This window comes from Oncorhynchus keta, chromosome 5, assembly GCF_023373465.1.
Source record: "Oncorhynchus keta strain PuntledgeMale-10-30-2019 chromosome 5, Oket_V2, whole genome shotgun sequence".
Lineage (NCBI taxonomy): Eukaryota > Metazoa > Chordata > Actinopteri > Salmoniformes > Salmonidae > Oncorhynchus > Oncorhynchus keta.
In genome coordinates, this window is record NC_068425.1 from 5,995,712 (window position 1) to 6,012,205 (window position 16,494).

Here is a 16,494-nt window from a genome sequence, read left to right on the forward strand (position 1 = left end):
AATCACTCCAAGGCTACACACACTAAACTACACAATTATCTTGGAAACAAAGACAGCTATGTAGCTAGCTAACACTGAACTAATCAAGTCGTACAGTTGAGTGAATAGCACTACAGTGATGCTAATCTGTGTGCGTTAGCCATGCGTGCGTGTGTGCGTACATGTGTGCATGTGCCTGTTTCTTGTACAACCACAAAGCACGAGCTGTACCATGGCTGAAACCGGTAATCTACCACATTGTGCATTCTGTCACATTTTACCACTGGTAGGAAAGGTTTTTTAATAAACATGATGTAATGAGCCGTTAAACATTTAGTATAAAGTGGGAGGAATGTTGTCAATACTTGCTTTCAGGAAGTATTCACATCCCTTTCATTTTTCACATTTTGTTGTGTAACAGAATTTAAAATGGACTACATTTAGATTTTGTCACTGGCCTATTCACAATACCCAATAATGTCAAAGTGGAACTGTGTTTTTTGATGAAATGAAAAGCTGAAAAGTCTTGAGTCAAGAAGCATTCAATCACTTTTAGGGCAAGACTAAATAAGTTCAGGAGAAAACATTTGCTTAAGAAGTCACATAATACGTTACATGGACTCACTCTGTGTTCAGTAATAGTGTCAAAGATGATTTTTGAACAACTACCTCATCTCTGTACCCCACACATACTGTAAGGTCTTTAAGTCGAGCACTGAAGTTCAAACACAGATTCAACCAGAAGGACCAGGGAGGTCTTCCAATGCCTTGCAAAGAAGAACACCTATTGGTAGCTGAGTAAAAATAAAAAAGCAAACATTGTTCCAATGGCGCAGAAGGAGATGGCCGCCATTTCACGATCCCAAAACCAATTCCCAAGAAAGCCAAGGTAACGGAGCTAAACGACTTCCGCCCCGTAGCACTCACTTCCGTCATCATGAAGTGCTTTGAGAGACTAGTCAAGGACCATTTCACCTCAACCCTACCGGCCACCCTAGACCCACTCCAATTTGCTTACCGCCCCAATAGGTTCACGGACGACACAATCGCAACCACACTGCACACTGCCCTAACCCATCTCTACAAGAGGAATACCCATGTAAGAATGCTGTTCATCGACTACAGCTCAGCATTTAACACCATAGTACCCTCCAAACTCGTCATCAAGCTCGACTGGGTACTGGACGGGCCGCCCCCAGGTGGTGAGGGTAGGTAACAACATCCCCAACCCGCTGATCCTCAACACTGGGGCCCCACAATGGTGCGTTCTGAGCCCTCTCCTGTACTCCCTGTTCAGCCACGACTGTGTGGCCATGCACGCCTCCAACTCAATCAACAAGTTTGCAGACGACACTACAGTGGTAGGCTTGATTACCAACAACGACGAGACGGCCTACAGGGAGGAGGTGAGGGCCCTCGGAGTGTGGTGTCAGGAAAATAACCTCACACTCAACGTCAACAAAACAAAGGAGATGATCGTGGACTTGAGGAAACAGCAGAGGGAGCACCCCCCTATCCACATCGACGGGACAGTAGTTGAGAGGGTAGTAAGTTAAGTTCCTCGGCGTACACATCACGGACAAACTGAATTGGTCCACCCACACAGACAGCGTGGTGAAGAAGGCTGAAGAAATGTGGCTTGTCACCAAAAGCACTCACAAACCTTTACAGATGTACAACTAAGAGCATCCTGTCGGGCTGTATCACCGCCTGGTACGGCAACTGCTCCGCCCACAACCGTAAGGCTCTCCAGAGGGTAGTGAGGTCTGCACAACACATCACCGGGGGTACACTACCTGCCCTCCAGGACACCAACACCACCCAATGTCACAGGAAGGACATAACGATCATCAAGGACAACAACCACCCGAGCCACTGCCTGTTCACCCCGTTATCATCCAGAAGGCGAGGTCAGTACAGGTGCATCAAAGCAGGGGCAGAGAGACTGAAAAACGGCTTCTATCTCAAGGCCATTAGACAGTTAAACAGCCACCACTAACATTGAGTGGCTGCTGCCAACATACTGATTCAACTCCAGCCACTTTAATAATGTAAAAATTCATAAAATGTATCACTAGCCACTTTAAACAATGCCACTTCATAAAATGTTTACATACCCTACATTACTCATCTCATATTTATATACTGTACTCTATATCATCTACTGCACCTTGCCATCTTGATGTAATACATGTATCACTAGCCACTTTAAACAATGACACTTTTATATGTTTACATACCCTACATTACTCATCTCATGTGTATAACTGTACTAGATACCATCTACTGCATCTTGCCTATTGCCGTTCTGTACCATCACTCATTCATATATTTGTTTGTACATATTCTTCATTCCTTTACACTTGTGTGTGTATAAGGTAGTTGTTGTGAAATTGTTAGATTAGACTACTCGTTGGTTATTACTGCATTGTCGAAACTACAAGCACAAGCATTTCGCTACACTCGCATTAACATCTGCTAACCATGTGTATGTGACAAATAAAACGTGATTTGATTTGTGCTATTGTGTATTGTAGCAGGCTCAAGGGGGTGAGCTTTCCGCGTCACCAAGTTCAATAACCAAACACGCACATAAAGCACAACTAGAATACGAATGGGGAATTTATTAGGGAGCACACCTTGGGAAAGGGGGGAATTCAGTAACCAGTTCACAGCCCACAATCCGTTCTCTTTGTCCGTTCCGTTCTCCAGGGGCAATCCTAAAACTCGGGTCCTCAGCCAAACTGGTTCAGTACACAGTGGGGGTAATCAGACAGTCCAAGTCCCAACGAGTAATCACACAGATCATTCTCTCATGTCTCACACTCCATAACACAGGCTTCCTTCTCAGTCCTTTCTCTGTTTGTGCAGCCCGCTTCCTCTTTCATCCCCAAGCACTCCATGGCTTAATGACCCACAGACTTGCCTCGTTGGGGCAGAAAGTCCATATAAGGCTCGGGGGTGGAGCCAGCGGGCTGAAAGATGTCTCCCTTCAATTACCACTGCCCTCACCTCTCCCTGCCGTCTGAGTCGAGTACATCATGTCCATTCCATTTCTTCAGCAAATTCACATGTTAAATCTGGGTCAGATGCCTGTGTCCCGTCTGTCTGGCCCTATAGTAAACTTCACCCACCTTCAAGGACTTCCATTGGTCCAAAAACGTACATTCTGAGGTGTGGACCAACACCAACCCTTTGTCTCCTGGCTGGAAGTCTCTTCGTTGTGCCCCTCTGTTGTACACCTGTGCTTGGGCCTCCTGGGCTTCCAGCACGTGTTCCCGTACCAGGGGCCACAAGCTTGCCATCCCGGTCTATCACGTGTTCCCGTACCAGGGGCCACAAGGTTGCCATCCGGTCTATCACGTGTTCCCGTACCAGGGGCCACAAGGTTGCCATCCGGTCTATCACGTGTTCCCGTACCAGGGGCCACAAGGTTGCCATCCGGTCCATCACATGTTCCCGTACCAGGGGACACAAGGTTGCCATCCGGTCTATCACGTGTTCCCGTACCAGGGGACACAAGGTTGCCATCCCGGTCTATCACGTGTTCCCGTACCAGGGGACACAAGGTTGCCATCCGGTCTATCACGTGTTCCCGTACCAGGGGACACAAGGTTGCCATCCCGGTCTATCACGTGTTCCCGTACCAGGGGACACAAGGTTGCCATCCGGTCTATCACGTGTCCCACCATGGCTCACATCAACACCATTATCCCAGAAACCCTAGACGCACTCCAATTTTCATACCTCCCCAACAGATCCATAGATGATGTAATCTCTATTGTACTCAACACTGCTCTTTCTCACCTGGACAAAAGGAACAACTACGTGAGAATGCTATTCATTGACTACAGCTCAGTGTTCAACACCATAGTGCCCTCAAAGCTCATCACTAAGCTAAGGACCCTGGGACTTAACACCTCCATCTACAACTGAATCCTCAACACGGGGGACCCTCAGCGGTGTGTGCTCAGTCCCCTCCTGTATTCGCTGTTCACTCATGACTGCATGACCAGGCACAACTCCAACACCAAGTTTTCAGATGACACAACAGTGATCACCGACAATGATGAGACAGCCTATAGGGAGGAGGTCAGAGACCTGGCCGTGTGGTGCCGGGACAACAACCTCTCCCTCAATGTGATCAAGTCAAAGGTGATGATTGTGGACTACAGGAAAAGGAGGACCAAGCATGTCCCCATTCTCATTGACGGGGCTGGTGTGGAACAGGTTGAGAGCTTCGAGTTCCTTGGTATCCACATCAACAAAGTTTCATGGTCCAAACACACTAAGACAGTCGTGAAGAGGGCACGACAAAGCCTATTCCCCCTCAGGAGACTTTAAAGATTTGTCATGGGTTTTCAGTTCCTCAAAAGGTTCTACAGCTGCACCATCAAGAGCATCCAGACTGGTTGCATCACAGAATGGTATGGCAACTGCTTGTTCTCCGACCGCAAGGCACTACAGAGGGTAGTGTGCACAACCAAGTACATCACGGGGACCAAGTTTCCTGCCATCCAGGACCTCTATATCAGGCGGTGTCAGAGGAAGGCCGTAAAAATTGTCAAAGACTCCTGCCACCCTAGTCATAGACTGTTCCCTCTGCTACCACACGGCAAACGGTACCGGAGCACCAAGTCAAGATCCAAAAGGCTCCTTAACAGCTTCTACCACCAAGCCATAATACTCTTGAACAGCTAATCAAAGGGCCACCCAGACCCCTCTTCTACGCTGCTACTCTCTATTTATAATCTATGCATTGACCCTTTTACTCTATCTACGTGTACATATTACCTCAATTACCTCAACTAACTGGTGCCCCGTACATTGACTCTGTACGGGTACCCCCTGTGTATAGCCTCGCTTGTTATTTTACTTCTGATGTTTAATTATTTGTTACTTTTACTTTCTATTTTCAATATTTTACTTGTTTAAAAAAAATCTTAAAGCATTGTTGGTTAAGGGCTTGTAAGTAAGCATTTCCCTGTAAGGTCTACACCTGTTGTATTCGACACGTGACAAATCAAATTTGATTTGAATATTCCTTTGTGCTTGGTGTAGTTATTAAAAGGAAAACCACCCAAAAACTACATTTTGGTATTTGTTTCATTATACCATTGTTTATGCAAAATGCATCATACCAGCTGTATTTCTTTATTTTAAAAGTTGTATATCTTATCTTGATTGTTATTGTTATTTGCAGAACATTTTTGGACTATATCAACAATGACAAATTACACAAATAGTCAAAACTAGTTTTTGGGTGGAATTTTCATTTAATTATACTTTGGAGGGTGTGTCAATACACCTAGTCACTTCAAAAATACAGGTGTCCTTCCTAGCTCAGTTGCCGGAGAGGACGGAAACCGCTCAATGACTTCACAATCACTCCAATTTAGATCAGTTTAAGAGCTTAATGCCTGTTATCACAGAGAAAACTGAGAATGAATCAACAACGTTGTAGTTACTGCACAATACTAACCTAAATGACTGAATGAAAATAAAGAAGCATGTACAGAACAGAACATATCTCAAAACGTGCATCCTGTTTGCAACAAGGCACTAAAGTAATATTGCAAAAAATGTGGCAAAGCATTTCACTTTTTGTCCTGAATACAAAGTGTTATATTTGGGGGCACATCCAGTACAACACATTACTGAGTACCACTCTGCATATTTTCAAGCACGTGGTGGCTGCATCTTGTTATTGGTATGCTTGTAATCTTTACAGATTGGGGAGTTTTTCAGGATAAAAAAGCAATAAGTACAGGCAAAATACAAAATAAAGACCTGGTTCAGACATAGAGATGAATTCACCTTTCAGCAGGGCAATGACTTAAAACACAAGGCCAACAATATACACTGGAGTTGTTTACCAAGAACACAGTGAATGTTCCTGAGTTATCGAGCTACAGGTTTGACTTAAATGTGCTTGAAGAATCTACTGCAATACTTGAAAATGGTTGTCTAAAAATGATCAATGACCAATTTGAAAGAGCTTGACGAATTTTGAAAAGAACATTCAGACGAGTCTTGTGAGGCATGTGGGCGTACTAGAGCAAAATGTGTTCGTGATGGTCTCACCTTTCCACAGAGGGATATTAGTGTGTAGCCCAAAACGTTCAGACAGAAGTTGGCAGATTGGTTTTACCGACTTCGAGTCCCAAGACGCTTGGGGGGGGGGATCGGAAAACAAAACGGTCTGACAAACACTCTAGCTCTGTCACCTTTCACAGATATCTGTAGGTTAAACTGATTGTTCTTTATGGGGATTTCTTTATTATGCTAAATACATTTCTGTGGGGGGCTTAATTAAACATGTTCAACTGCCGTGAGTTTAAGACAAGGGTATACAGTAGCTATCTTGGAATTAAGTACATTTCCAAGACGAAATCCAATCCAACATTATTTTCAAGAATCAAATTTCTTCATAACGTTTTTAATGGGAAGAAACATAGGAAGAAGCTTAAGAACATTTCAAATAACATTACTGAGGACTAGCAACTTTTCGTAGTTTAAGTCTAAGCTTGAGGAAGAAAATGGCACTTACAAAGAAATGTATTCTTCATAATTAAGAAGGTTGGTCCTGGATGCTTTCCTTTCCTGGTGTCTTATTACCTCCACGGGTGTACACCAATTGTGTGAATTACAACCTTGACTGATCTAATAAACCATGCATTAGCTGGTCCAATTCGATCAGTCATTCCTGTGGGTTGAAGAACCTGCTGGTCCTACTGAGGCCTGGGGAAAAGATTGATCAGCCTGCCCAACTCTACTGCTATAGAGCTTTAGGAGATTATTGTGAGGTGGTTTGCTTTGCCACTGGAGGTGGGATAAAGTGGTTAGAACAGAACAGAGAACGTGATACAACCCCTGCTTGAGGGAACGGGCCTTGTCTAGCTCTTTAGACTTACTGTAGGGAATATGTCAATTGTGGTACACACACACACACACACCACACACACACGGCCATAGTCCATGCACATGCTGTACTAATTATGCAAAACACACATCCAAACAAAACACACTCACACAAACGTCCCCACTGTCTCTTAACTTTTCCACTTTTTATTATGGTCCCATTATCCATCATCCCGTCATATGTATTACCAACATTATACTGCATAGCATGAGGAATTGGCGTGCTCGACTCAAAATGTCATAATTATACCGAAGAAGGAAAAACTGCACTCACTGCAAACACTGCAATAATTATACTACACACCACCAGCCCTTAACCTGTCATCTGTTCTCTCCTCTACCACCAGGAGTATTACGGTGCAATGTATTGACTTAGGCATCAAGAACCTTGATTACATATCTTTTGTCAAAGGATTCACAATGTGATGCATAGCATTGATACCATGTTGCACTGTACAGTATAATGAATAGGTACCCGTGCTTACCTTTTCCTCTATTCTCCTCTCTCCCCCCAGGAGTATCCGCTGTTTGAGGAACATCATCCACTGGAACCTGATCACAGCTTTCATCCTGAGGAACGCCACGTGGTTCGTCGTACAGCTCACCATGAACCCTGAGGTGCACGAGAGCAATGTGGTGAGTACAAGGGAGTTAATTGTACATCCATTTCAGGCCGCTTTATATGCAATATACATACAGGTAACTGCCAAAATAAAGGAAACCTCATCATAAAGTGTCCTAAAAGGGCGCCATCTAAAACTGTTAGAACCGCTTCAATGTGCTTTGGCAAGTGTTCAAATATGGTGACTGAGATAGGCAAGACATGTGGGAAACATAGTTTTCATGCTCATCAAACCATTCAGTGACCACTTGTGCCCTGTGGATGGGGGCAATGTCATCAGGATATAAATTACACACCATAGACTGAAGGTGATCACTCAGAATGGCTGTGTATTTATTGCTGTTTAACTTGCCTTGCCCTCTAAGGGTTTGAGTGGACCTAAACCATTCCATGAAAATGCACCCCACACCATAACAGCTCAAACAACTCAAGTGTTTCCTTTATTTTGGCAGTTACCTGTATATAGTTTGCTGTGATACACTGTGAGGCAACACAAACACAGAAGGACAATACATTCATGCAGATAAGGAAACACACACACACACACACACACACATTCAGACACCCATACAAAAATCCCCACTCTTTCCTTCTATTACTTTCCCCCTCTCCAGGCTCACTAATGAACACACACACACACACACACACACACACACACACACACACACACACACACACACACACACACACACACACACACACACACACACACACACACACACACACACACACACACACACACACACACACACACACACACACACACACACACACATTCAAACTTTCACTTTCACTCATCCTTCTTTTTCCTCTCTCCAATCAAATTGGATTGCAATGTCACAGCAATCATTTCAAAAACATCTCCAGGGTCCGGGCGCACGCACAAATACTCCGAACTACCTAACAGGCTTTGGAGTACCATCATGTCGTCCTGGTTCACTGTTAATTGCCCCTCAGCTCGCCTGCCTCTTGATGTTATTGCTTCTGCAAACATCCCTCATCTCAGAGAAAAGAGAACATGCTTCTTTTCCTTCCCAGCTCTTTCAATTAGACTTTACTAGTACTTTACTAATTAGCTCATCACCCCCTCCGGCCCCCCAGCCCTCAGAAATGAATGAATCCAACCCTCACTGTCAATATCTGACCTAAGAAGACAGACTGGGCGTGCTCAAAGCAACCCAGAGGCCTCCAGAGTGGCGCAGTGATTTAAGGCGGCAGGTAGCCTAGTGGTTAGAGGTGGTTAACCCAAAGGTTTCAAGATCGAAACTCCGAGCTGACAAGGTAGAAATCTGTCGTTCTGCCCTTGAACAAGGCAGTTCACCCACTGTTCCTAGGCCGTCATTGAAAATAAGAATTTGTTCTTAACTGACTTGCCTAGTTAAATAAAGGTCAAATTTTAAAAAATGAAAGGCACTGCACCGTAGTGCTAGAGGCGTCACTACAGATCCTGGTTTGATCCTGGCCGCAACCGGGAGACCCATGAGGCGACACACAATTAGATCAGCGTCGTCTGGGTTAGGAGAGGGTTTGGCAGGCTGAGATGTCCCTTGTCCGACGAGATGGGTCCCATTATGTCTGGTTAAAACCCAAACATTACATTCCACAGTAAGAACCGAATGCCAACGGTCAAGCATGGCAGTGGTAGTGTGATGGTTTGGGGATGCTTTGCTGCATCAGGACCTGGACTACTTTCCTTAATAAAAGGAACTATGGATTCTGCGCTGTATCAGATAATGCTGAATGTCAGGCCATCCGTCTGTGAGTTGAAGCAAGACAATGCAGCAAGACAATGATCCAAAACACACAATCAAGTCATGAAAATAGTTCAAAAGCAACAAATTGGAAGTTTTGGAATCGTCAAAGTCCAGACCTTTTCCCAATTGAGATGTGGCAGGACTTTAAATGAGCAGTTCATGCTTGAAACCCCTTAAATGCCACTGAGTTAAAGCAGTTCTGTATGCAAGAATCCTATTTCGCGGCACTGTAACTGTGTTGCAATCGTACTACATACTATTTACAGCGTACTGTTTATCAAAAACCGAATGCAGTTAAAGACAAATATCAGCATACGAGGCTTATCCTAACTGAGAACACGTCAGCTAATGCGCAATTGCGTTGATTCCTGCCATTCAATCATTTTTGTACAGTGCATCCCCTCACCTGTTTATCAGCTGTTGCCTCAAAAGATGATTCTCTATTTTCAAAACGGGAGTTGGCTGGGTCAAAAGCAACTCTCCAACCTCAGGAGAGTTATTTTTCACTTTTGAAAGCTGTCAATTTTGTGTTTTTTTCTTGTCCTTGGTACACTGGGTTCCCCCTGCGAATATAGAGGGGACGTGTGTCAGTGGCGGGGATGTCAGGATGGTAGCGATATCACGCTATCACACTCAACCACGGCCCGACTTCACTGATCGGACTGGGAGTCTCTCACCCTCAATGGGTCGATTAGAGTAGAGGCTCGAGAAAATGGAGAGTTGTGAATGAACTGCGATCCTGATTTGACAGCTGCCCTGAAATGCCTTTAGACTACACAAGGGGTAGAGTGGAGGGAATTGGAAAGGGTAACTTGGGATCTTAACCCAAATACACTGAGATTGCTGGCTGTAGAGTCCCATTTTCTTTGCGACTTTGATGATTGGATGGGTAGTACAGGGTCAGGGAGTCTTTTGGTATGTCCTTGAAGTAAGTGGGGTGAGACTGTGAAGCTAGACAAGGAGTCAATGACACTTTCATATTGAATAGAGATATTTCCCACTCAGTACATTACTCTTTTCTTTTCACTAGGTACCATATGAATAACTACCTGAACAAATGCTAAATTATAATATTTTTTCTTATTGTCGTGAAAAGGAGGTAAATAAGAAACACCTGATTTGGAAGGACTTTTATTTTGATTGTGAACCAAGGCCACTCCCGACCTGCATGACAATAAGGAGTTCTCTAAGATTCTAGTCTTACATATGTTAAGGAATTTTCATGAAACTACTATAGTTAAACACTTAGACAACATATTCATCACAGGCCTTCAGAGATGGGCTTTGCTACTTTTGAACAAACGCCAAAGAGGAGCATCTCCTCCCTCTTTCCGAACTGATAATCGCCCAATGAGTCATCTTTCCTCAATCTTGAGAGAGAGATTAAAGACTGACAAATCTCCTGTCTCATCTCCCAGCTGTAGACACTGTTGTGGAATTATTGTAATCAAAAGGAGAGACTTTTCAATTTCTTCAAAACAAGTCAACTTTATTATTTAATGACTGCAGTAATGGAGGTTGTCAACGAACCACCCGTAAGCGATTCGTTGAGAGCCCAACGACAAAAGATACCATGGTCTTTTATAGCAACGATACACCCCCTTCAGTCTACATGACAAACAACAGATGTATGGATTGAGTCACAAGGTTAAGATGCTTAGAATTCACAGCAGACAGTATCCCCTATGGAGACTATTTTCATTGTATAGAGACCAGGTCTGTCCCCCCAACTCCATACCGGAGCCATCTCCCCCTGGTACACCAGTACAAAAACATAACCCATGCTATGGAATGTGGTCTCTTTAGGTTTATCAACCAAAGACATCATGCATCTTCTGTCAGTGTTAAATCTCCAAGAGGCCCACTATCAGTTCACACAGACACAATAGAGTTATAAGAACCCTCTATTCTGTTGCATAAAACAACCATTTGATGCAATTAAAGTATTATGACATAGTCTTTAAATTTTGCTCTCACAACACCTAGTCCAGACTCCCCCAAGTGCCATTCTCTGACTCTTTCAATCCAAAGTGACTCCCAAGTGGCCCTCAATGACCTTGTCACGTAGAGTAGGCCAGAAGGCTAAACTGGATAACCTAACCTCTATCAAAATAAAAAGATGGCGGAACCGCAAAAGTTCTTCTGTGCAAAGGTGTTTATTTACAAGTGAATTCCGGAACAAAAAACAACAGTACTGCCATCAACGTCTACCTTATGGGACAGCTTAAAAACAATGCTGCCCCATCCACAGCTCAATCCAAAATAACCTCCACCATGACTGAAAGAGAGGCTCCTTTTGTAGGGCTAGCCCCTCCCCTCAGAACAATTAACCCTAATTAATTAATCAATTAACAATACAAACCTACATTTTCCATGAACTAAACATACTAAAGGATATACATTGCAACACGGTTTTAAACAATATCACAACATAACATTTACAACATTACATCACTACTGACAATATCTTTCAATATGCCCATATGCATTGATGAGCCATTTGGGACAGGCACTATAAAGCCAACCCAATTCCCTTAGCTCGGGTCCTTTTCCAGCATACCCGGAAGCTACAGAGATGGAGAGAGAGGAACAGAACAAACAATGCGCTCATCCACAACATTGATAAGTATAATAATTATTGTATCTCTCAAATATGAACACTGACAAGTGTGAAATGCATGCACCAAGACAGAAGTTAATTTGTGTGTCGACCCACATTGTTAACTTATCTTATAATGGCGCAGGGAGGAGTGATGAATATGTGTGTGCGTTAAAGAACCAAATGCTGCCCGCGGCCAGTGACGGACTTCTACGTCACAGACCTGGTCTCAGTAATTGTCAAAGATAGAGGTTGAAGTGCTAAAAGTGGCATACAGATGTGTACTATCTTAAATTGACCAGTTTCTCACAGCATGAAAATAATCCTGCAGCAGCAGAGAATGTGAATTATTATGTGGATTTGAAATAATGGACTTTTTTGTTGGTGTTGATAAAGGTTTCTTTAGGACAAATAGTTTTACATTTCAAAGTGAAAATTGCAAACTTTAGAACCCTTTCTAAACCTCGAATACACTACAATTAGAATTTTCTGCTGCGCAGGAAAATTCTCTGCGACAACAGAGTGATCAAATTAACGTGAAATTGCAGAGCACGAAATTCAAACTACAGAATTATAAATATTTAACTTTCATAAAATCACAAGTGTAATACATCAAAATGAAGCTTAACTTCTTGTTAACTTCTTTGGGACTGTGGGGCAGTATTGAGTAGCTTGGATAAAACGGTGCCCAGAGTAAACTGCCTGCTACTCAGGCCCAAAAGCTAGAATATGCATGTAATTAGTAGATATGGATAGAAAACACTCTGAAGTTTCTAGAACTGTTTGAATGATGTCTGTGAGTATAACGGAACTCATATGGCAGGCAAAAACCTGAGAAAAAAATCTACCAGGAAGTGGGAAATCTGAGGTTTGTAGTTTTTCACGTCATTGCCTATCGAATGTACAGTCTCTATGGGGTCATATTGCACTTCCTAAGGCATACACTAGATTTAAACAGTCTTTAGAACCTTGTTTGAGGCTTCTACTGTGAGGGGGAGAGAAAGAGAGCTGTTTCAACCAGGTGTCTGGCAGAGTGCCATGAGCTGATCACGCGCGCTCCCGTGAGAGGTAGCTGCATTCCAATGCATTTCTAAAGACAAAGGAATTCTCCGGTTGGAACATTATTGAAGATTTATGTTAAAAACATCCTAAAGATTGATTCTATACATAGTTTGTCATGTTTCTATGAACTGTAATAAAACTTTTTGACTTTTTGTCTGAACAAGTGATCGCACATTATGCATTTGGATTACTGGGCTAAACGCGCAAACAAAAAGGAGGTATTTGGACATAAATTATGGGTTTTATCAAACAAAACAAACATTTATTGTGGACCTGGGATTCCCGGGAGTGCATTCCAATCAAGATCATAAAAGGTAAGTGAATATTTATAACTCTATTTCTGACTTTTCTGACACCTCTCCTTTGGAAAATGACTGGATGTTTTTCTGCTGACCTACCATAATGTGTGCTTTCGCCGTCAAGCCATTTTGAAATATGATACAACGGTTGGATTAAGGAGGAGTTTATCTATATTTCCATGTATAACACTTGTATCTTTTATCAATGTTTATTATGAGTATTTCTGTCATTTGATGTGGCTCTCTGCACTTTCACCGGATGTTTGTTTGAAACAATGCATTTCTGATCTTTACACACCAATTTGAAATGAGGTTTTTGGACATAAAGATGAACTTTGTCGAACAAAACACACATTTATTGTGTAACATGATGTCCTGTGAGTGGCATCTGATGAATATCAAAGGTTAGTGATACATTTAATTGTTATTTCTGATTTTTGTGAGCTCTCTCCTTGGCTGGAAAATAGGTATATGGTTTTCTGTGACTAGGTGCTGACCTAACATAATCGTTTGGTGTGCTTTCGCTGTAAAGCCTATTTGAAATCAGACACTGTGGCTGGATTTACAAGAAGTTTATCTTTAAAATGGTGTAGAATACTTGTATGTTTGAGGAATTTTAATTATGGGATTTCTGTTGTTTTGAATTTGGCACCCTGCAATTTCACTGGCTGTTGGCGAGATGGGATGCTACCGTCCCACATATCCCCGAGAAGTTAATCCAGCAGCTGTGTCAGATTTCAAAAAGTCTTCGCGGCGAAAGCACACCGTGCGATTATCTGAGGACAGTGCCTCGCATACAAAACCATGAAAAACATATTTCAACCAGGCAGGTGCGACACGAAAGTCAAAAATAGTGATATAATTAATGACTTACTTTTGATGATCTTCTTCTGTTGGCACTCCAAAAGGTACCAGTTACATCAAATGGTCCATTTGTTCGATAATGTCCTTCTTTATATCTGTCACACCCTGACCATAGTTTGCTGTATGTTTCTATGTTTTGGTTGGTCAGGGTGTGATCTGAGTGGGCATTCTATGTTGGATGTCTTGTTTGTCTATTTCTATGTCTGGCCTGATATGGTTCTCAATCAGAGGCAGGTGTTAGACATTGTCTCTGATTGGGAACCATATTTAGGTAGCCTGGGTTTCACTGTGTGTTTGTGGGTGATTGTTCCTGTCTCTGTGTTTTGCACCAGATAGGACTGTTTTAGGTTTTCGCACGTTTGTTGTTTTGTTAGTTTATTCGTGTTTCAGTTTCTTTATTAAAGTACAATGAATAACAACCACGCTGCATTTTGGTCCGCAGCTACTTCACCTAATGAAAACCGTTACAATATCCATAAAAACTTAGTTTAGCTGGCGTGCTTCAGTCATTCATCCACCCAGTTTCCCTCCATCAAAATGCATAAAAACAGAATCCCAAACCTTACTAATAAACTTTTCCAAACAAGTCAAACAACATTTATAATCAAACCTTAGGTACCCTAATACGTAAATAAACTATACAATTTAAGACGGAGAATCGTTAGTCTTTTCCGGAGAAAAATACCAAAGAACGCGCTCTCATTCACACGCTTGGAAACACTACAGCCAAAATGGGAGCCACCTAGAAAAACCATTCCTGGCTCATTTTTCCAAAAAACAGCCTGAAACTCTTTCTAAAGACTGTTGACATCTAGTGGAAGCCCGAGGAACTGTAATCTGGGAGGACTTCGCCTTATAATAAAGGTGACAGCCATTGAAAATAGTGGTAGGCTGAATTTTTCTTGGGGGGATGGTTTGTTCTCGGGGTTTCACCTGCCATATCAGTTCTGTTATAGTCACAGACATTATTTTAACAGTTTTAGAAACTTTAGAGTGTTTTCTGTCCAAATCTACCAATTATATGCATATCCTAGCTTCTGGGCCTGAGTAACAGGCAGTTTACTTTGGGCACTCTTTTCATCCGGGCGTGGAAATACTGTCCCCTACCCAAGAGAGGTTAAGATAGCAGATCTATATAGACTTTGGACTTGTTGAGAGGTATTGTCAGTGTTGGATGACTCAGACTATCATAGGCCATGGGAAGTGAGAGCTATGATGCAGTTTAACAAGTAATGCAGGAGGTCAAATTTGCCATTCTTATACTGCCGCGGTGATCTTTGTTTGCCAGACATCTGCCTATATACCAGTCCTAAATTGGAAACATTCAGAGAGACCTTTTGACACTACTCAGAGCTCGGAGCTCAACAAGCTGCATATGTTAAAAAGGATTCCACGGTGGAGTGTCACTCGCAAATTGAGTGTTTTTTAGAGAACCAGGGCTGCATCCGAAATGGCACCCTATTCCCTATATAGTGCACTACTTTTGACAAGGGCCTACAGGTCGCCATTTCCGATGCAGCCTGGATCGGCAACAACCCCCTAAGGAGTGAGGAAAGGAACCAGTGGTGGCTTGACAGCTCTCACTTTTTTTCATTTTTACTAGCCTTAATATTTTTTGTTATTCTTTCCTTCCTCTCTATAAAAGTTGTGGTGCCGGCTTGTCACGGCAGCCTATAACTATTTCCACGTGACAAACTTCTTCTGGATGTTTGGGGAGGGCTGCTACCTGCATACAGCCATCGTGCTCACCTACTCTACGGACAAGCTACGCAAGTGGATGTTCATCTGCATTGGGTGGTGTGAGTTAACACTTAATTCATCAAAGGAAAGACGGATGTGGGTTGATTGATTAATTTCACTCATAACAAAGAATGAAAGTCAACTGTAACAGAGACGATGTGTGATGTTTTACAGGTATCCCTCTTCCAATCATCATCGCATGGGCCATTGGCAAGCTTTACTACGACAACGAAAAGTAAGCACTTTTTTTTCTCATTCTCTCTTTCGGGTTCTCTCTATCTCTATTCATGTCCCTGTGGTATCGATTTGTCTTTGGAATCAGGCAACAATCTTGTCCGTGTCTAGCTCCTTTCAGACCCATCAGAGTGATCATTGTAGTGGATGAGAGATGGATGCCGCCTAGTCATCTCCTTAATTGTGCTTTCTGCCAAGTCATTAAACAACCAATTCATTCACATTTTAAGGGAGTCTTAGGGAACCTGTAACCAGCCATTTCTCTGCATACAGAATAGCAGGTTGACATTTATTGTCATGAGTCTTACCCTGGTGGCAGAACTGAGCGATGTCCCCTTATTTGCCAGGTCAAAATTGGCTATATTGCAAAAAATCATGAAAACAGAGGTTGCCTTTTTGGTTTTAATTTAAGGTTAGGCA

The 16,494-nt window shown here is 42.7% G+C and overlaps 1 protein-coding gene across 1 annotated transcript in view; it reads left to right on the top strand.

Annotated features, from left to right (window-relative positions):
- The window catches only part of crhr1 (corticotropin releasing hormone receptor 1), a 169,810-nt gene that overhangs the window by 117,468 nt on the left and 35,848 nt on the right, over positions 1–16,494 (top strand). Inside the window, exons 7-9 of the mRNA XM_035770873.2 lie at positions 7,416–7,536; positions 15,746–15,899; positions 16,015–16,075. Of these exons, the coding sequence (XP_035626766.1) occupies positions 7,416–7,536; positions 15,746–15,899; positions 16,015–16,075 (336 nt within the window). The remainder of the gene's footprint in view (positions 1–7,415; positions 7,537–15,745; positions 15,900–16,014; positions 16,076–16,494) is intronic.